The following is a 23,146-nucleotide window of genomic DNA, read 5'->3' on the forward strand; positions in this document are numbered from 1 at the left end:
GAGCTAGCAGTAAAGAAAAGCACATTGACTCATTGAGCGAGGGGTGTGTGTGTGTGTGTGTGTGTGTGTGTGTGTGTGTGTGTGTGTGTGTGTGTGTGTGTGTGTGTGTCACCATTGCAAAAAGATCACACAAACCTGTCAGGTCTCACATGTGCCGGTTGGCTACACACACATCTGCAACTCCTGCAACGTTGAAATGTGCACATAGTCTCATTCAAGGTGATTGATCGATCTCTATCAAACACCTTGCTGCACAGTTGGATGTCTCTGTTGGTAGTGCTGACACAGTTGTCCACCAGTTGTGGTAGGCCTACTCAAATGTGTGTGCCCACTGGTTTCTCACCGCCTAATGGAAGACCATAAAGAGCAATGAAGGACCATATATGTGGAAGCAGTATGTGGGTGATTGGCAGGTTATTGATGCAGCAAGACACTGGCCCCCAGCGTTGACCATCAAAGTGGTGCAATGCAGGCATACAGGCCCTTCCAATAAGGTGGTGTAAGGCTGCCACAATGAACATGGATTATGTTGAAAAGTAGTGTTTTGTAGCCAAAAGAATGGGGAATAATATGGTGTATTAGAATCATGAATAAAAGCATCCTGCTTTCAGAACAAAAGTGTGTTGCGTTACTTATTGATTGCCCGTTGTATGTAGACCATACAAGCTCTATGCTTCATGGGTACTATATCCACAGAGATACTGGAAATATTACATACTTCTTGTAGTTTAAAGTTATGTATTGTAAAAGGGGCTTACAATGTGAAGCCCAGGTAACACGAAAAAAAAACAAGCCAACAAATGATCAACATACAATTTAGGTGTACTTGAAGCTGTCTGAGACATCCTTTCATAGTGTTTCCCATAATTAAATGGTCAAGTGTTGCATTGTAGTCATTTTGATTGTGCTCATTCACTAATATGCAATATAGTCATAGAGAGATTCAGTGGAGGTGTTTTTTATCTCTCAGTAAAGTACACAATACATGACACGTCAACTAATAGAGCTAACATTGTAGTGGCTATCAAAATTTTCTACAGATTAGCCATTTGTTGTTTTACGCAGTTAGCAACTTTTTTTGGAAATCTGTTTAAATACTTCTTTTGCTTTACATTAGCATTGCACTTTTAAGTAGTAGTTGTTTGCAATGCATTGGTGCAAAAAGTCTCTCTCTCTCTCTCTCTCTCTCTCTCTCTCTCTCTCTCTCTCTCTCTCTCTCTCTCTGAGAGGCTTTTCTTGTTCATAATTCTTTAATTAACATTTACATTCACCTTAATCTTAAGAACAAACAGGGGGGCTATCTTTGAATATGAATATGAAGATGAAGCTGGATAACAGAAATAAATGATACTGTACAGACTACAGTAATGGCGTTAAGTCAAACCATTGGCTTATTTATATTGCAAGAAGTAAACTTTATTTTAATGACACTTTTTCTTCTGACTGAGCTGTTTGTCATACATTGTGTGCACCAAAAAACTTTACTTGGCAAACTAATTTTACCACGTTCATGAAATAACTCTTGCACAGATGCAGTCTTACCTTCATAACAAAAAACAGATAATCTCATTACAGAGGACCAGAGTCAGGACCTCTATGGTTGCCAGTATAGGAATGCGGACTGTGGGGATAGGGATCTGTCAGATGTCCGAAGGCACAGGAAGATACTGTTAAATGAATACACGTTTGTTGTTCGTAGATACACAGTTATGTTCTTTAAGGTTGCTGGTAGCCAGGGGAGAGGGGAAGCTCACGCAAGACTGATGTGCATTGACATTTGCGTGCGTCAGCCTCGGCCACCGCAGCAATGGAACTGCACGTGCTGCAGGCAACTACATAACAGCAGGTTGCTCATCAGACACACTGCAGACATTGCCTGTGCAGTCTCGGTAGCGAGCAATGCAGCTAGCAGGTTACCAGAGTGCTCTCATTGATGTTATATACAGCAGTCTGAGAAAGGCACCCAACAGCTCTGTACAAGCTGACTGTAGTCGTTGGTGTCTGATTGTGGGTGCAGGTAGGGGAATGGCAGCTACTGTGTTCTCCTGGGATGATTATAGCTTGGAAGTTTCCCAGGTACTGTTAGCTAGGCCTCTAGGGGCCCTGATGGTGGGAGGCAAGTAAGTCTTCTCATCAGTGGAGGCAAAGCCAGAGTGGCAGCAGCCCACAGCAGCTAAGTTCTTCAGACCGGACTGGCAGTTGCATTGTAGATTGAAGTCGTCAAGATGGAATGCAGGTGGAGCATGACAGTTCCCATCTTGGGACTGGTTAGCTGCAGATGTAAGAACTGGGCTTTGGAAGTAAATAGTATATGTACCAGTTGGTCTATGCCAGTGATATTATCATGTGGCAAGAATGACTGAATGTGCCCTAGTTTTCTGAATTAGTCAGAACTCTGCACTACGCTTTGGTGTCACAGCTCCTCCTATCAGGCTTTGTTTGTTTATTTCTGCAATATCCTTGTGCTGTAAAGCCGTTCATATGTAGGACTTGCACATTGCTTCACTGTGTCTTTTCAACAGAATGACGTTTTGCTCTAATTTCGGTGACATCACTCTGCTGCATCGGCAGCTTAGTCATCCCCATGTTACTTACAATATTAGCGCTTCTTTTTTGTTGTTTTCCAGTCTAGATATTGTGCTGTAGCCAGCATTGTCTTCATCTCTGACACTGTCGCTGGTCAGGGAAAACTTCTTCACATCCCATAATCTTCAAGTAATCAATGTAGACAATGTCAAAAGTCTGACTATGAATGTCTACAGTGGTGTAGATTGTTCCTGTGTTTGACTAAGACAGTTTTCAGAATGATGCTAATGTACTGAAATTATTCAACACAGTTGTCACTTAGTTTTATTCACACAACCAGTTTCAACTAAATTATGAATAAGACAACCCTTTATTGTGGGCAAGACCAAACTGTTAATATTTTCAGCTTCGTACTAAGATGTACCAGTTTAACGGATGCGACTGCATTGTGTTTGTGCTAACACTTCAAATAAGCAGCTGGAAAAAATGTACATACGGTTTGTTTTATTAGGGGAAAATTGCTTGTCACAATCATTCATATGGTATATTTGGAGAAAGAATTATTATTTTAAATTTAAGTAAATTACTGCCTCTTTGAAGCTAATTGCTGTGCCTTTCAGCATTCATATGATACTTTAAAGTTCTGGGTGGAATTAAATGATGGAAAGAGTAAGGATAACTAATAATGTTATGAAAAGGGTAGTTGCTACTCACCATAACTCTGGTAGCTGAAGTCACACTGCGAGGAGCAGCGCATGGTGGGAGCGGCAACCAGATGGTAGTGGTAAGGAGGAGGCTGGGGTGGGGAGGGGTAGGGATAACAAGGTAACAGTGGGGAACGGTAAAGTGCTGCTTGTGGGAGCAGAGTGAGCGGGGACAAGGTGGAGAGAGGGTAGGCCAGCTAGGTGCAGTTGGGAGGGTAGGGGAGGGGGGTAGCAGAAAAGGAGAGAAGTAAACAGACTTGGTGTATTGGTGGAATAGAGGGCTGTGCAATGCTGGTATGGGAACAGGGAATGGACTAGATGGCTAAGGACAGTGACTAATGAAGATTGAGACCAGGAGGATTATGGGAATGTAGGATATATTGCAGGGAGAGTTCTCACATGCACAATTCGAGAAAGCTGATGTTGGTGGGAAGAAACCAGATGGCACAGGCTGTGAAGCAGTCATTGACATGAAGAACTGCCCTCAAATCACTCTGTTATCTTAACAGAATGTATTAACCTCGAACTCTGCCTCACAGTCATTCCTCAAATCCCTCAACATGCAAACTAACCTACATCTGCAGAAAGAACCACAATCCACCACCTAAAAACTGTTCTCAATTTAATAATTCTACCTGCTGACAATGGCTTCACCACTGTTGTTTTGAACCACAAGGATACCTGGCAGAGTGACTCTGCCAGCTGTCAGATTCTTCCGCCTACAAACCCTGCCACAATGGCCTCATTAGAAATCCAGTAGGATCTCAAGTCTCCTCAAATCCTTAGGACCATCTCAGAACCTCTTCCCTCAGCCCATCCCTCTGCTCACCCCTATCACTTCCCGCACTCCTACCTTGTACATGCTTCCTAAACTCTATAAACCCCACCACCCAGGATGCCCCATTGTGGCTGGTTTCTGTGCCCTCACTGACAGAATTGTCGATTTTGTAGATCAACACCTTCAGCCTCTTACCTGCAACATACCCTCTTCTGTAAAATATAACAACCATTTCCTCCACCGACTCTCTACAGTTCCTGTTCCTTTACCACACGGTGCTCATCACTATGAGTGCCACCTCTCTTTTACACTAGCATCACTAATGCCTGTGGCCGTAACACTATTGAACACTGCCTTTTACAATCCTCAATGGATTCCAAACCATGTCTTCAGAGGCCCAAAGATTGACACAGTACACGAGAAGTTGTACTCCAGATTTGGTTTTTACAACTTTGTTTTCATCTATTTTAAGTATGTACCATAGCTTTATCATTATTTATACAGATGGATCCCAGGAGGGGAATGCTCTCTGTTGTTCTGCAGTTTTCCCTGATACGGTTTTTAAAGTGTGTCTTTCAGAACAATTTACAAATTATGATGTGGAGTTATATGGCATTCTGATGGCACTGGAGAGGGTTCACAGAGATCCCTGTAAGAGTTTTCTTGTCTGTTCTGACTCTCTTGGTGCGCTGCAGGCACTTCACCAAATGTATCCGGTAGACCCACTGATTCAGCTCATCCATGACTCCTTACAGCGGCTCCAACACCATGGCAAGGTGGTGATCTTTTGCTGGGTACCTGGCCACACTCCAATACCTGGCCACATTGGAATACAGGGTAACAACATGGCTGATAAAGCTGCCAAGGAAGCATGTTGGGATGGTGCTGTCTATCAATGTCCCTTCCCGTTGCATGCTATTATCTCATTTTCTGACAGATGCATCATGCGTCAGTAGGGGACTGAATGGTTGCTCAAATCGACCACAAAGGCTTGGTGGACTTCTAATGTCAGCCTTGCCGCTGGAAGGAGGTTTTGCTTATTGGACTGCGCGTCGGGCATAGCCCTTTCACACATGGCTTCCTCCTCCGGCGGGAGGATCCACCATTATGTGAAGTTTGTAGAGTGCCACTTTCAGTTCAGCATATTGTGGCTACATGTGTTCCATTTATTGATATTAGGGCAGCCCTCAGTCTCACTGGAGGTCTGCCCACCATCCTCGCAGATACAGATTCCAGTGTTAAAAGAGTGGTGAAATTTTGTGCACTGTCAGGCCTCATCCCTAAACTGGTGGGGAAGGGCGGCAGACTTTCATACTCTAAACTGCTCTGCATGTGGGGACAGCCTTCATCCCCACCCATGAGATTTGCATGTTGACTTTTCGTCAGGGTGCTGATGAGCATAATGTCGAGTGACCCTCAACCCTAATAATGATGATGATAACAACCAAAAACCACCACCTTCACAATTGCTTCTCTGAAGGCAGTACCTACAAATGAATCCAGGATACGGCTGTGGGCATCTGCATGGTGCCAACCTGTTCATGGCCCATGTAGAAGAATCCTTACTGAACACCCAGAATCCCAAACCCCTCACCTGGTTCAGATTCATCGATGACATCTTTGCAATTTGGACCGAAGGTGAGGACACTCTATCCACATTCCTCTCGAATCCCAACATTTTCTCTTCCCATTCGCTTTGCCTGGTCCTACTGAACCCAATAATCCACCTTCCCCAATGTTGATCTCCACCTCAAAGATGGCTACATCAGTACCCCTGTCCATTTTAAACTTACCAACCACCAGCAATACCTCCACTTAGACAGCTGCCACCCATTTGTACCAGGAAGTCCCATACAGCCTAGCCTCCCATGGCCGTTGCATCTGTCTTGATGAGCAGTCCCTCTCAGAACATACGGAGGGTCTTGCTGAGGCCTTCACTGTCTGTAATTACCCTTCTAACTTATACAAAAACAGATCTCCCAAATCTTACCTTTCCAATCACCCACTGCCTTCCAAAGTCGCACCATCTGGCCAAAGAGGAGCATTCCCGTTGAGGCTCAGTACCACCCAGGGCTGGAGCAACTGAATTACATTCTCAGTCAGGGTTTCAAATTCCTCTTGTCATGCTGTGAAATGAAAAATCTCCGACATTCTATCGTTCCCACCCCTCCCACAGTGGAATTTGGCCACCCACCAACACTATACATATCCTCGTCCACCCCTACACAACTGTTACCCCTTTGTAGCTTGTATCCCTGTAATACATCTAAATGCAAGACCTGCCCTTACATCCTCCCACCCACCCCACCCTCTCTCCACCTCGTCGCTGCTTGCCACCCGCAAGCAGCACTCTACTGTCCCCCACCGCTACCCCTGCCCATCCCCACCCCAGCCTTCTCCTTACCCTCACCACCCGGTTGCCTCTCCCATCATGTGCCGACAAAGACCTCATTGGCGGAAAGCTCACTTTCCAACAGTCTTAATGTTGTTCCTAAGTGCGACTTAGTATCTCCACTATATGGTGAGTAGAAACTATCCATTTCATAATATTGTTACATTCCATCCTGAAGATAACCGGACTTGGCTTGAGAAAGTGACAAGAGGAGTAGATAAAGAGGTGTACAACGAAACACGGAATGATGGGAGAGAATGACGACAGTTAGGGAGGTGGAGATGGCAAGGAACGTAGGAATGGGGCACTCCTCAGCTTGTCCTAACGCAGGCAAGGGAAGTCCTGTTTGGTATCCTATGAAATAGGTGACGTGGATGAGTAAGTAGGAATGATAGAATGAAGAGGGGCATAGTGGGGGGGGGGGGGGATAGATTGATCACACTACAGTGAATCAGGGAGGCATGGGGATGCAGGGATGGTGTTGGATGTAGGACAGGATTTAATTTCAGATCGAGGCCATGGGGATTCTGGGATTAAATGATGTGTTGTAAGGGCAATTCTCATTTATGCAGTTGAGGGGAAGTGATACTAGCTGCAAGGTCTAGATAGCACGGGTTGTGAAGTAACCTTTGAAGTTGAGCATGTATTGCACTATCATTGAGTGTAACTTTGCTTTGCACGGGATTGTTAGTCTCTTAGGCTTTAGAAAGGATGTTGTCCAAAAACTTTGTGCATGCCAACCATTCAGCACAACACAATCATTTATCAAAACTTTAATTTAATAAAAATTAGTCTCTCCTACATTTAATTAGAAAAACTATTGACACAAATAGTCAGTTTTATAGTGGAGGTGATCTTGTGGTTCCCACATTTCGGTTTGCAGTGTTTTATATATTTTTTTGTGTTCATCCCTCCTTTCCTTCCCTTATCCTCCGTCACCCTCCTCTCTACCTTCCTCAACATCCCTTACCCCCCTTTTCACAGTTATTTTGTTACTCCTTTATTTTGGTAATGGAAAATTAGGAATACAAACACATTTTTTCCCTACAAAGGTGCACTAGCAGTTGGTGTTCCTGGAGAGCTGAAAGGGTATTGGGAGGCATACAAAAGATATGGTAAACTACCTTGGTCTGATCTGGTGGCACCAGCCATAGCAGTTTGTGAAAGTGGATACAACATGACAAGGCATCAAGCTGATTCTCTCATTTTCAATGCTGCAGCTGTTAAATCAGATCCAACATTAAGGTGAGTTCATAAATTGAAGTTACTATAAAAAAGCTTTTTATTGTTCTGTGGATATATTGACTACCTCTCTCTTTTTTTTCCATGCGTGTACATGTTTTCCTACATAATGCTGAAAAATACATCTGTCATATGAGTTACCCCCAACCTCATGGTTCAGCAATTAGCCATATCTCGTGGCCTGAAAATAGAGAATATTTTATTGGCTACCATTTATGAGATGTATTCCACAACATTGACTGAATGACAGCTTGACTTGATTCTGTTTTTAATTTAGTCTGTCTCTGTGATCACGCACATCACTGTTTTTTGTACTTGGTTTTATTCTGAGACATACTATTTTGAGAGAACAAGGAATCAGAAAGTAATCCATATGTCTCTTACTTTCTCAGTGAAATATTTATTGATCCAGCAACTGGGAAGTTCTATTCAGAAGGTACTCTCATAAAGCATAATAAGCTCTGTGAAACACTAAAAGTGATCTCAAAAGAGGGTGGAGATGCGCTGTATACGGGCAGCTTAGCCGAGAAGTTAGCTGCAGATATACAAGCCAGGGGTGGAATCATAACTGTTGATGACCTCAAGAACTACAGGCAAGTATTAAAAAAATTACTCTTTATTTATCATTGTTAGACATGGAAAACAGTGTCACTTCCAAATTCTTATTTTTTCTGTTTGTTATATAATCTGTAATCATAACTGGTACCAGACAGACTTTACTAAATGCTTGTGTAAAATCTACTAATAATAGACTGTTCAAATTATTAGAGGAACATGTGTATCAACATCTGGTATGTTAAATCTATTTAGATACAAGCAGTACCTGTGATCTTATTTGCGTGGCTTGAAAACTTCACTTTTAACCTGGGCAACAATTAAAATCATTAAACATCTACTGGCTGTGCTGTGCTATGCATTACGTTGTCAGGTGACCACTCAGAAGGAAGTGAGTACTGATGTCCCAGTATTTTCTAGTGAGGTACACAGATGGCAGTTGTCTTTTGTGGATGATGATTTCAACTCGGCTCATACACCGAGACATGTTAACGCAGTGCAAGTCGTGTGCGACAAGGGTCTGTTTGATCCAACAAAAATGGACCTTCAGCTGTGTTGCTGCAGATGCCAATGTGTTATCCATAGGGAATGGACATGGTACAGGGAGATATCAATAAACTAGGTGAGATGGACAATGTCACTGACGCGTTAAAACCCTAACTTGAAGACCGAGATCAGGCTGTCTTTGCATTGCCACGTTGTTGAGATACTGCCAGAGCACTGAAAGATGACCTTAGAAGAGCCACTGGAGCCAATGTGTCCAGTCAGACTGTAATGAATGGTTATGAGAAAGGATCTTCTGACACAGACATCCTGTTTGAGTCTCCCATTTGACAAAAATAACAACTTGCAGCTCGCTTTCAGTTCTGACATTCTCATGTCAACTGACAATTTTGTCACTGATGGAACATGTTATTCACAAACAAGTCCATATATTCTCTGGTGCAACTTGCTGGCCAAGTTCATGTGTGAAGGCCCGTGGTGAGCCATAACTGACAAATGTTGACCACAAAATTGACAGATTCGGTCAAGGTTTTGTGGTGCTGTAGGGAGACTTCAGCATTGACAGCCATATTGATCTTGTTGTTGTCTTCCATGTTCATCTTATCATCAGGCAGTACATAGAACAGATCCTGTTGGACCATATGGCGACTGCTGCCTAAGGTGGTGGCTCTGAATTCCTTCTAATGCTAGGGCCTATGTGGCGGGTGTCGGCAAGGATGAAGTACTGGAATGGGTGATAGATACCACACTGAAGTAATGGGATGGGTGGTGGTGAGTCCTGTCCTAATCGCCATGATGCACGTGTTGGACTTCATTGACAGACCCGTTCGTGATCATCCTATTCCACTACAGACTCTCAAAGAATCCTCATGGCCTTCCCTTGAAGAATGTGAATGGATACCACAGGGTGATCTCCATAGATGTATTCAGAGCATACCATGTAGCTGTTGGGCAATGATAAATACTCAGAGGGCATACACATCACTGCAGTTATCAAAGGCTGATGAAAATCACCTAGGGTTACAGAATGAATGAGTGAGTCCATATTGTTTTCAACACCAGTCCTTTTTATGTTAATGATTGAGGATGTAATGATGTTTTATTGTGTACTTAATTTGTGAAAGAGTTGGGGTGTGGAATGTCACAAGCTTGAATGTGGCAGAGAAGGTAGAAAATTTGACAACGAAAATGCAAAGGCTCAATCTAGATAAAGTAGGGGTCAGTGAAGTGAAGTGAAATGGAAAGAAGATGAGAATCTCTGGTCAGATGAGTACAGGGTAATATCAACAGCAGCAGACAATGGTATAACGGGAGTAGGATCCGTTATGAATTGGAAGGTAGGGCAGACCATATGTTACTGTGAACTGTTCAGTGATAGGGTTTTCTTATCAGAATCTACAGCAAACGAACACCGACAATGATAGTTCAGCTATACATGCCAACTTCGCAAGCTGAAGATGAATATAGAGAGAGCCTATGAGGATATTGAAAGTGTAATACAATACGTAAAAGGAGATGAAAATCTAATAGCCCTGGGGGACTGGAATGCAGTTGTAGAGGAAGGGGTAGAAGAAAAGGTTACAGGAGAATATGGGTTTGGGACAAGGAATGAGAGAGGAGAAAGACTAATTGAGTTCTGTAATAAATTTCAGCTAGTAATAGCGAATATTCTGTTCAAGAATCACAAGTAGAGGAGGTATACTTTGAAAAGGCCGGCTGATATGGGAAGACGTCAGTTAGATTACATCATGATCAGACAGAAATTCTGAAATCAGATACTGGGTTGTAAGGTGTACTCAGGAGCAGATATATACTCAGATCACAGTATAGTAGTGATGAAGAGTAGGCTGAAGTTTAAGACATTAGTCAGAGAGAATCCATAAGCAAAGAAGTAGGATACGGAAGTACTAAGGCTATGCTTGAAGTTCTCTAAGGCTATAGATACAGCAATAAGGAATAGCCCAGTAGGCTGTACAGTTGAAGATATATGGTGCAGTGTTACGTGGCTTTGTGCTTAATTACAGACTTTCTGTTTTATCAGTTAATTTGTTTTCACCACGTAATGCCCACTGTTTACGTCCTCCTTTGTTGCTGAGCGATGTATCACTTTTCGTTCTGTCGCCACAACTCTTCCTTTCCTATACCTTTACTACTTTTTATCTATATAAATGATGAACTATTGGTTTTGCCGTTTAACAACTTTTTAATAACTGTGGAAGTATTACAGGCATCGGGTCCCACCTAATGTGTCACCCGCCTATAAGTTTTACATGAACCTTTCAAGACTCGATCGATCTGTTTACAAAGAGAGCAGAATATCTCTTCCTTTGACCTTGTCCAACAACGACCTAGGAAGCTTGACACCCTCGTGGCCCAGGCTCTTCCATGGCTCGCGGTAGTTTGCAGCATTCGTTTTATTACTTGCCCACTTGCCGCTACATCGAACTTTCATGGTGATCGTTGGGCAACGTCTTCCACATTATCTGCAACATAAATAAACTTTCTTCCTACAGTATTTCTGGAAACCCAAAAGCAAACTTAAAGAACATAATAACAATAACAACTGTTCTTACAATTATTCGTATAAGTCTTGGTCACTTTAATGAGGGGTGGCACAGGCCTAAAGCTTGTGACACCACAACGGACATCAATAAAAAGGGGCATCACGGAAGATGGAAAGAAAAACGTAGGTGCAAAGAAGGTAACTGTGAAGAAACCATAAATAATAGAAGAAATACTTCACTCGATCATTGAAAGGAGGAAGTACAAAAATGATCCAGGAAACTCAGAAATGCAGAAATAAGTCACTGAGGAATGAAATAAATAGGAAGTGCAGGGAAGCTAACATGAAATGGATGCATGAAAAATGTGAAGAAATCTAAAAAGAAATAATTGTCGGAAGGACAGACTCAGTATACAGGAAAGTCAATATAACCTTTGGTGACATTAAAAGCAAGGTTGGTAACATTGAGTGCAATGGGAATTCCACTGTTAAATTCAGGAGAGAGCGGATAGGTGGAAAGAATACATTAAAAGCCTCTACGAGGGGGAAGAGTTTCCTGATGTGATAGAAGAAGAAACAGGAGTCGATTTAGAAGAGTTAAGGGATCCAGTATTAGACTCAGAATTTAAAAGAACTCTGTAGGACTTAAGATCAAATAAGCCAGAAGGGATAGGCAACTTTGCATCAGAATTTCTAAAATCATTGGGGGAAGTGGCAACAAACAGACTGTTCACGTTGGTGTGTAGAATGTAGGAGTCTGGCGATATACCATCTGACTTTTGGAAAAATATCATCTGCACAATTCCGAAGACTGCAGTAGCTGACAAGTGCGAGAATCACACAATCAACTTAACAGCTCTCGCATCCAAGAATAATATACAGAAGAATGGAAAAAAAATTAAGTACCGGTATGTACTAGATGACGATAGGATTTGACGACCTGGAAAAAGTGTAAAATGGTGCAAAACGTTCAAAATTCTGAGAAAAATAGGGGTAAGCTATAGGGAGAGATGAGTAATATACAATATATAAAAGAACGAAGAGGGAATGAAGTGCTCATATTAAAAAGAGTGTAAGACAGGGATGTAATCTTTCGGCCTCCTGTTCGATCTGTACATTGAAGAAGGAATGATGGAAATAAAGGTTCAGGAGTGGAATTAAAAATCAGCGTCAAAGGGTATCTTTGATAAGATTCGCTGTTAACATTGCTATCATGAGTGACAGTGTATAATAATTACATGATCAGCTGAGTGGAATGAACAATCTAATGAACACAGAATGTGAACTGAGAGTAAATCGAAGAAAGACGAAAGTAATGAGAAGTAGCAGAAATGAGGACAGCAAGAAACTTGACATCAGGATTGATGGTCACAAAGTAGATGGAGTTAAGGAATTCTGCTACCTAGGCACAGTGAAGCGTAGTGCAGGGGTGGCTCAGGTGACTGACAGCATAGGGGAGTTACGTAGGAATTTTACGGAGGAGGACCAGGTAGTGATGGTGGGTGGAGCAGGGATTAGTCTTGATAGGGATGGGGAATATGATGTAGGTGGTGACCTGGTAAAGATAGCTACTCAAACTGGTGGCACTAATGTGCATTTCGTGCAACTGTTTCAGCGTCATGATCGGCCTCATCTTGATGCAGCTGTTAGGTGCTTTAACTGGGGGCCAAAGCAGGCACTGATGGCAGAGGGTATGTGTCACATTGCAGTAGTACCACTTGAGTCTGTCAGTATATCCTGGTTTCACTAGGCAAGGCCTCCACCTCAATAGGTATGGGAAGGGGAGACTGGCAAAGCTTATAGGTGACATTGTAGTGGGTGGTGGTGGTAGATCACACTTGGAAAAATTCCTATAGTAGTTGGTGTTAGAGCTGCACATTTTTTAAATTGAAGTCAGCTGATAGAGGGACTTCCTTTAAGCAGGTATGCCTAACTGAAGGCAAACCTTCAGAGGACATCATGTTTCTAAGTAGAGAAGGAATTAGCATATTTCATCAAGATATAAGAGGTATTAGAAAAAAACTTAGTGGACTGCTTATAGAGGTTGACTCTAAAATTATTGGTATACCGGAGCAGCACTTAAATAATTTGACAGTTCAGAGGCTTCCTTTACCAGGATACAGATTAGCTAGCTGTTTTTGAAGGAGTTCCTTGCGGAGTGGGGGAGTGGGCATGTACATAAAAAAACAGTATTCCATTTGAGTCCACAGACATATCACGGCACTGCAATGAACAGATATTTGAATGTTGTGCAGGGGCAGTTGAATTTAGTGAAACTAAACTTCTAATGGATGGTGTTTATAGGTCCCCTAGCTCTGACTTCAGAGCATCATTTCTGCTCAAGCTAGAGATGGTTTTTGATTCACTTTGTAGGAAGTATCAGAAATTAGTTATGCGGTGACTTCAATATAAATTTTGTATATGAAGGTGCTAGAAAAAGGATGTTGGTAGAACTCCTAAATTCATATGATCTGATGCAGATTGTGTTTGTTCAAACTAGAGTGCAGGGGAACAGTAGCACAGCCATAGGCAATATTTTTATTCATTCTTCATTACTAGATGGGTGTTCTGTTAGTAAAAGGGTGAATGGCCTTTGACTGTTGTTGTTGTTGTTGTTGTTGTTGTGGTCTTCAGTCCTGAGACTGGTTTGATGCAGCTCTCCATGCTACTCTATCCTGTGCAAGCTTCTTCATCTCCCAGTACCTATTGCAGCCTAAATCCTTCTGAATCTGCTTAGTGTATTCATCTCTTGGTCACCTTCTACGATTTTTACCCTCCACGCTGCCCTCCAGTACTAATTGTTGGTGAATTAAATAAAAATTTAGTTTCTACAGGGAATCGTATAACTTTATTGACAAATGCCTTTCTGAGATTGATGTCGGAAACACTCCTCTATGATAAAGACAAGGGGGAAATTGAGTCAATAATTAAATCACTGAAGACTAAGGGCTCTCATGGTTATGATGGAGTGCCTAGCAGAATATTAAAGTACTGTACTGCACACGTTAGCCCTGTATTTAGCAATATTTGTAATTTTTCCTTTAGGAATGGTCAGTTTCCTGAACGATTAAAGTACTCAGTAGTAAAGCCGCTTTATGAAAAGGGAGAAAGGGATAATGTAGACAATTTTAGACCTATTTCTATGCCATCAGCATTTGCTAAAGTTATTGAAAATGCTGTGTATGTAAGCATAATTGATCATTTTATACCATGTGATTTACTGTCAAATGTACCGTTCGGCTTTAGAAGTCGTTTAACAACTAAAAATGCTGTATTCTCTTTTCTCTGTGAGGTACTGGATGGATTAAACAAAAGGTTTCGACGGCTTGGCATCTTTTTTGATTTAACTAAGACATTTGATTGTGTTGATCACAAAATATTGCTCCAGAAGTCAGACCATTACAGAACGCGGGGAGTAGCTCACAATGGGTCACCTCTTACTTTAGCAACAGACAGCAAAAGGTCATTATTTACAATGTTCAGAATGACTATGATATGGGGTCTGAGTGGGGTATTATCAAATGGGGGTTGACCGAGGGATCGGTGTTGGGGCCACTCCTGTTCCTTATTTATATAAATGATATGCTCTCTAGTATTACGAGTAACTCTAAAATATTTCTGTTTGCTGATGTATTAGTAAAGTATGTTGTGTGCAACACTGGCTAAGTTTTGAATAGTGCAGTTCATAACCTAAGTTCATGGCTCGTAGAAAATAAACAAATCCTAAATCACAGTAAGACTCAGTTTTTATGGTTTTTAACACACAATTCAACAAAACCGGACGTTTGTTGAAATTTCTAGGTGTTCAGATAGATAGTAAACAGTCATGGAAAGCCCACATTCAGGATCTTGCTCAAAGACTTAATGCTGCCATTTTTACTGTTCGAACGTATCTGGAGTGAGTGTGTGTTCAACACGAAAATTAGTCTACTTTGCTTATTTCATTCGCTTACATTGTATGGTATTATATTTTGGGTAACTCTTCCCATTCTAAAAAGATACTTTTGGTTCTTAAACGGGTGGTGTGGGCAGTAAGTGGTGTAAGTTCATGAGCCTCTTTTTGACCCCTTTTCGTGAGTCTGGGTATTTTGACATTGGCCTCTCAATATATACATTCCGTACTGTCATTTCTTGTTAACAATATTAGCTTATTCTCAAGAATAAGCAGCTTTCACTCAGTTAATACTAGGCAGAAATCAAACCTGCATTTGGATCTTAACTCTTGTGCAGGAAGGTGTGCAGTATACTGCTGCATCCATCTCAGTAAGCTACCACAAGAATTCAAAAAATCTTAGCAGTAATCCACGTACTTTCAAATCGAAACTGAAGAGTTTCCTCGTGGGTCACTCCTTCTATTCTGTCTTGCTACACTGTTGATTGCGTTTTCTTAAACTTATGGATTGACTTTTTTCGGGTTCATAAACATATTAGTTTTGTCTGTTAGTGCATGAAATTACAATGTAAAATAACAACACGTTCCATGACCTTGGAGATTTGCTCCTCAATTTGGTCTTATGGAAGTTGATGTGCAAATAAATAAAATAGGCAGTAAAATAATGAATGGCACACAGAGCAAGGAGGACATCAAAAGCAGAGTAGCAATGGCAAAAAGGGCATTCCTGGCCAAGAGAAATCTACTTGTATCAAAGATAGACCGTAATTTGAGGAAGAAATTTCTGAGAATGTACATCTTGAGTACAGCATTGTATGGCAGACACGGACTGTGGGGAAAACCGGAACAGAAGAGATTTGAAATATTTGAGATGTGGAGCTAGCTACAGACGAATGTTGAAAATTGAATCGACTGATAAGGTATGGAATGAGGAGGTTCTGTGCAGAATTGGAGAGGAAAGGAATATGCAGAAAACAATGATAAGGAGAAGGGACGGGATGATAGGACATCATGTTAAGACATGAGGGAATGACTTCGATGGTAGAAACTGCAGAGGAATACAGAGGTTGGTGGAATACAGAGGTTGGAATACATCCAACAAATGATCGAGGACATAGGTGGCAAGTGCTACTCTGAGATGAAGATGTTGGCACAGGAGAGGAATTCGTGGCAGGGTGCATCAAACCAGTCAGAAGACTGATGACATATACATATATGTCCTTAATTATTGTTCAATGGAATATGTCGGACATCCAAGTTCCCCTAATTCTCTTGAGCAGTGTACGATGCAATTTGAGAGTCAGTGCCCCTGTGTAGCATACTCTGTATTAGTCTACAGAGGTCACCATGTGCTATCCCTTCCTATTCTTAAAGGAGAGCCCATGAGAATTCTTGGATAGTCTGTCATGGAATAGGATGACCCTGTCAAGTGTGTCCCACATATGCACCATGGGGGTCTAGGTTGGGAGTCACTGCCAGCCATTCCATTATTACTTCGCTGTCCAGATTTTACAAGGCATCCTTGCTGACACCCACCACATAGGCCCTAGCATTAGAAGGAATTCAGGGCCATCACTATATGCAGCTGCCACCAGGATCTGTTAGGTGTATTGCCTGGTAGTAAAGTGACCGTGGACAACAGCAAGATCCGTATGGCATTATAGAATCTTGGCCGACTCTGTCAATTTTATGGACAACATTTGGCAGGTACAGCTCGTCATGGGTCCCCACATATGAATACAGTCATCATCTTCCATCAGAGGATATCTGGACTCGTCTGTGACTAACATGGTTCGTCAGTGACGAAGTTGCCAGTTGACATGGGGGCAGCAGAAATGAAGGTGAGCTGCAAGATGATGTCATGTCAAAAACCAGAATTAAGAATGGGAAACACACACACACACACACACACACACACACACACACACACACACACTCTTCTCGCTTACCCCCACCTGCTGACGCTGTGGCCTTTCATAGTTGAACTCCAATAAACACTTGTTATCAAGATGAATTATTGTATTGTGTTGCAGTATGTAATATGCCTACATTCTGTCAGATGTGTTTCATGTGTGGTATTAGTTGTCTTCTGTCATTCATTGTGTATAAAGTCTAAATTTAACTAGTGAGAAAATTACTGATGACTTAAAATTGTTAGAACATGATTTGAATGTGGTACTGATTATTACCTTACAGTGAAGCAAGGGACCAGTTATTGGGATTGATCATTGTTAGGCTGTAAGGTAGACACCATCCTCGTCATAAATAGTTATTGCACAGATTTTATTACTCTCTCTACTCTGTCTCACAAAAGGATCATCGTAACTCAGAAAGATTGTGCTGCATGCAGAAGAGTATAAGCATCTCCACCATTTCCAGCCAACATTTGCAGTGAAAGAGGAGATTATCCAAGTATAACAAAAAGTATGCCACCTATCAGATATTACAGAAATCCCTTCTCATTCCTGTACAATTATTCCTCTCCAGAGAATAGTTGGGAATAGTACCACTTCATAAATATTAGCTTAGTTACTAAGGAATGGCTGTGGAAACTGGAAAAATTACAAATGTGATGTTCATAGAGCTCTTTACCACTTACAGTACAATTAATCCAACTTCTGGACAAAAAATCTGCACTATATCAAAAGAATACATGTTGATCTTGGCTAAAGGAAGTCTGTTTGAGAACATTTTCTTGTGGAATTAAGATGGAAAAAAATGTGGTAAAAGAAAGAAAAATAGCCTACCACAGGACATCATCTGGATGACTTCAGGATCTTCATGTCTTAATGACTGAGCTTTGGCCATGTAGGGCACTGTGTTTGCAGAAGTTGAAGGCAGGATTACTAAAGAACTAAAATATCTTGAACTGTAATATTTTGGGAACCACCTTAAGTAGAACCCATAAAAATCTAGATCTGAGCCTTTCATCTTTGCAAGATGCATCTCAAAGGGTTCATGTTACATGGAGAAAAACTTTTTCAAGCACTACAGCAACCTCAAAGTCTGTCAGTGGTGGAAATATTATTTTCAACACTGTAGATCACATTGTGGTGCTAAACAGTAATTGCTAAAACAATAGCACTAGCAGTTTGTTAGTCTGCCAGGGAATATGCCTCCTCCATCTTGTACAGGTCTCCCAATGCTAAGTAAGTTAATTCTGGGCTTGATAAAACATGAAGACTCATGACTGGTCCTTAAACATAAGATCTATTCCCCTGGCTGGAGTCACTCAATTGACAATTTCACAAGAGGGCTACAAAAAGAGATCAAAGTCCTCTTATTCAGGCAATAGTTGCTTTCAACATTTGACTGACTACCTAAAGGCTAAAAATCAAGATACTGCGTCTACAGAGTGATTCAGGATTGTTGACACCAAATACAGAGGTGCATTAAACTTCCAAAGACCATGACTGGATGTAACCATCAAAATATGGCCATCTCAAAAAATTGAAGTCTTGGAATCTGTTTAACAGACTCGAGATAGGAACAAAAAGAGTCACAGCAAATCTCATAAAATGTCGATACCCAGTACCTTCTACCCTGTGCAATCATGATGAGGTCCAGACAACTTAATGTAAATATTTCCATCCTGATTGCTCCACCAGTGCAGCCTTGTGGACCTCATCTTTGGCAACTCCTAATACAGTGGTCTCAATGAAACAATGTCCTTTCAGCATGAAATTTGATTTTGGAAAAAATTATCAATCATATGCGAAAGTAATAAGGAATGGTGAGTTTGATTCCGATCATTACCTCTAGAATTAGGATTAAACTCTTATCTAATGAAATAAAACAAAACTTGCAAAAACTTTAAAGACTGACTTAATATAACAAATGAATCCCTTTAAAAATATAGAGATGAAATTGACAATGTAAATAGTTTCTGGCAATGTAACATAATTGGATAGATAAAAAAATGTATTCACTAAGCAGTGGCACAACATACATGTAAAAAAAAAAAAGTTTTATGTATGGTGAGCAGATTTTTTTTATCTACCCAATTATATTCTGTTGTCAGGATGAAATTAAAATAGCTAAGCATGGCAACTGACCAGAATTATCTGAGGAAATTGATAATGTTGCTCAAAAAACCTGTGGTTCAATAAAAATAAAAGGAAAATATAATGGAATCAAATGTGTGTGAAGAAGCTATAATAGCCTGCAATGTCTTGAGCAACATTTTTCACTTTGAGTAGAAGCTTGCTACCCAATTAAATGCACCAAGAAGAGATAATGGGAGAGCTACATCTTCTCTTTCATAGTATATGCCTTTCATTCCAGTTCTGCACCAAGCTCCATAGTCTACTGGACTGCCAAAGATAGACAACTTTCCCAAGTCTCATCCTTCGTAGTGATGTTTCTAATCATGCATCAGTCCTTGCTGAGCACCTTGTGACACATTTTTCAACATTTTCAGTACGTTAGAGTCATCTCTTTATCCTTTACCCCTCGCCCCCAATCCCCTTCATAACCCTGATTTATATAATGACCCTTCTACCAGAACTGCTTCAGGCCCCTGACTTGTCATGTACAGTCCCAGGCCCAGATTTGATTCATATTCAGATGATTCAATGTCAAAGTGTTCTCTGTTCAAACTGGAGGACCAGTGTCATCATCCTGATCCTTAAACTATCTGCTCTCTTGCCTGCAGATCTGTCCAGCCCATATAATTTTACTTTTCATTTAAATGTTTCTTATCTCTGGCTTCAATATTGCTTCCAGTGCCTAGATTCTACCACTTGCATATACTATCACAATTTGATCAAATTGCTGGCTGATGGCACTAACTCAAGATAGGCTATTATATGAATGAGAGACAGATGACACTACCGTATAGAAAGGTGTTCATTTTTTTCTGCATGCTCGTAGAGACTGAAACAGTACAGAAATAGCTTGAAGATGGTTTGATGAACCATCTGCTAGGCATTTAAGCATGAATTGCAGAGTAATCCTGTAGATATAGATATCTGACTGACTTGGTGAATATTTAACTAAAAGAACCCATTATTTTGTACTGGATGGGAATGTTCAACAGAAATGAAAGTAACACTAAATATGCTCCAAGGAAGTGTAATAGAATCTGTAATGTTTTCAACAGATGTGAAAGATTATTTGCTGAGCTGTTGCCTACAGGAAATATCATTGGAGGATTGTAAAGAAATCCAGAAAGACCTGGACAAAACTTCCACTTGGTGTAATGTGGATAAATGCAGTACAATGAGACACAAACAAAATATTAAATTCATTGAAATGATTCTCCAGAAGTGCAGAGCATCTACCAAATAAATAGCATCCTGATGCTAGTGGAAAGCATTTCTAGTGGCTTAGTCCAGTATTTGGAGTCAAGTAGCCATGACTACACAGACACTGAATGGATCCATACACATGTTAAGAGTGTAACCAGTCAGCATAGGGAACTTAAATGAGAAGCTTGATATGGAAGGTGCTGTGGTTCATGTGAAAATCTAATTGGTAAATTCAGAGAATCTATACTCAGGAAAAACTGTGTCATTATGCTGGTGCCACCATTGTATATCTCATATAGGGATCATGTGACTAAGAGGAGAGATCAGGACATGTACATAATGGATTGGAATCATGTTAAATTGACACTTCTGAATCCATTTGTAAGGGTGGTTAGCCTACAGCTTCATCTCTGCAATTGTGCTTCAAAAGTTCAACTTCTCTGTAAATAATTCACTCATTTGCAAGCAAAATTTCATGCTGCATTGTTCCCTCCATAATCAAGAATCACAACAGTTCTCACATCCTCTATCCTCCTCATTCTCATCTCCCACCTTCTTTGTTTGCCATCCCTTGCCAACGCACCAGCCCATCTTCCCCTGCTCCTCCCCCGTTTCGCTTCTTTTTTCCCCACCTTCCTGCCTTGGCTTTCTAGTTCCTGTACATTTCACCAGAGAGCATCCCTTCCCCCTGCCACACCCGTACACTACTATCCCTTCCCCTTCCCTGCCCCCTCCAGATTGCTACTTCCACCCCATATGATAGTTGCATTCTGGCCCAGGCTGCCGGAATTGGTGGTCATATGTGCATGAGGTGTGCTTGCATGTGTGTATGAATGGAATGTGTTTCTCTTTTGCTGGTAATGGCTGTGGTTGAAAGCTTCGTGTAAATGTCTTAATCCTGCCTTTCTGCAACTTGACATGCACATAGCAATCTCTCTTCCTATGTTGTTGATATTCTTATCAGAAGTTTACATTATTTGATTTGGTTTAATGAATTTTTACCACTTTTCACTCAAATAACACTTCAGGAAACAAGCTTTCAACAAAACACACCAATTAAATTGTGATGGATACAGAACTCCTATGCTACATCACCAGAACACTTCATTGCCACATAAAGTCAATAACATTTTGTGTGGCATTCATATGTTAACTCTTGTGTTTGATGTTAGTATGCATAATGAAAGTATAAATGCATTAAAATGATTTTGGAATGATCTAATAGCAAGCTCTACTAGTGGAGAAGATTGACCAAGAGTGGTTCTCTCATGTGAAGATTTTTCTTATCATTGTACTATTTGAGCAGGATAGCAATGAGATTTACACTCACACATGTTCCTCTGTTTCTCAGTTGTCAGACGTGCAGATTTGATCAGCAAAAATGCCTATTATAATGAGGTATCTTTGTCTGAAGATACAGTGTGCTAGTTATTAGGCAATGTAACCACTGTGACCATGAGGATAGATATGTGAACACCAACTAAATAATCTTCACCAGTTTATTCCCAAACACAGCTTACAATAAAATGCATATGACACCAATCTGCCATAACTGCCTCTCTTGTCCTAACCCGAATAACTACAGACTTACTGAGAGTTGTCACTGAGAGATTAGAAAGACTGACACTTTGTGTGATCCTCAGCCAGTTAAGCTGCTACTTCCCTGAAAGTCGGCCATTTTTCAGGCATCCAATTACCTGGGGGTGGAAGTGGTCTGTGGCGGGTGTCCACTGGTACCAACACAAGTAGTTCGTCAGTATTTCCAAGATGGTGTCAGCTACACTCACGTGCACGTGCCTTAATTACTATCGGCAGACTCTTACACTATTATAGTTTCCCAATTTGAATACTTTTATTCAATTACTGTGAATAGGGAAATGTCTTTCCACTTAATTGATGTTTGTTTCCATTAATGAAACATATTACAGTTTAAATTTGTTGGCTGCAGTACTGATGACTGTATCTTACAACCAGACGTAAGAACAGATGTAGTAAGAAAAAACTATTGACTTCCTTAAAGGATTTTTCACTTGGTTGTAAGTAACCAGCTTAAATCATAGAGAAACTGTGATATTTAAACACATTAGTCCAAAATAATTATGTATCATATACAGAGCAGAAAAGTGTTCACCAATAACTAGAATAATCACTGATATCAGAGTTGATAGGGGCATGAAGTAATTGTCATTTATCTTGAGTGCTCAGTCATCTGTCAGGAGGTGCTTGAAAAATAATAGAACATAAGTATATTGTAGGTATCTGAAGGAGGGAATAGTCAGTCATTAAAAATTGAGGATTGAGTACTGATACAGACAGAAAACTGAGATGAAAATAATAACGGAATCTAAACAATGAGATGCAAATTCCAGGTAATATAAAAAAGTAATGTTGTTATCCAGGGACAAATGATAACTTGGATTTGTATGAAGATGTTATTGACAGGAAAAAAAGTAGAAAAAAAAACAAAGGTAGGAATTCCTTAGACATTAAGAAAAGTAAAGCATGGCCAGTGATTGTTCATATCTTTCCCCAGTCCTAACAAAACAGGCTAGTAAATAGACAAGGTTGTATGATAAGCTGAACGAAGACATGGGAGGAATGGGAAAGGAGTGTTTCAGTAAAGGAGACACAAACAGAAAATGAGAGAGAGAGAGAGAGAGAGAGAGAGAGAGAGAGAGAGAGAGAGATGTTGTACAAAAAGTATTTGATGTGTATCTGTGTTAGTTCTTACCAGATATCAGAGAGACTTTAATTCAAAGGGGAAAATGTAATGGCTATCGGTACAAATAAGGTTTTGTCCA

At 40.7% G+C, this 23,146-nt stretch overlaps 1 protein-coding gene across 2 annotated transcripts in view; it reads left to right on the forward strand.

Moving 5' to 3' along the window:
• LOC124619658 (scoloptoxin SSD14) overlaps positions 1–23,146 on the forward strand; it is a 531,056-nt gene that overhangs the window by 484,760 nt on the left and 23,150 nt on the right. For both annotated transcript variants that reach the window (XM_047146202.1, XM_047146192.1), the window contains 2 exons: positions 7,453–7,645; positions 8,035–8,235. In XM_047146202.1, the coding sequence (XP_047002158.1) occupies positions 7,453–7,645; positions 8,035–8,235 (394 nt within the window). The remainder of the gene's footprint in view (positions 1–7,452; positions 7,646–8,034; positions 8,236–23,146) is intronic.

The sequence above is a fragment of the Schistocerca americana genome, chromosome 1 (assembly GCF_021461395.2).
Source record: "Schistocerca americana isolate TAMUIC-IGC-003095 chromosome 1, iqSchAmer2.1, whole genome shotgun sequence".
In the NCBI taxonomy this organism is placed as follows: domain Eukaryota; kingdom Metazoa; phylum Arthropoda; class Insecta; order Orthoptera; family Acrididae; genus Schistocerca; species Schistocerca americana.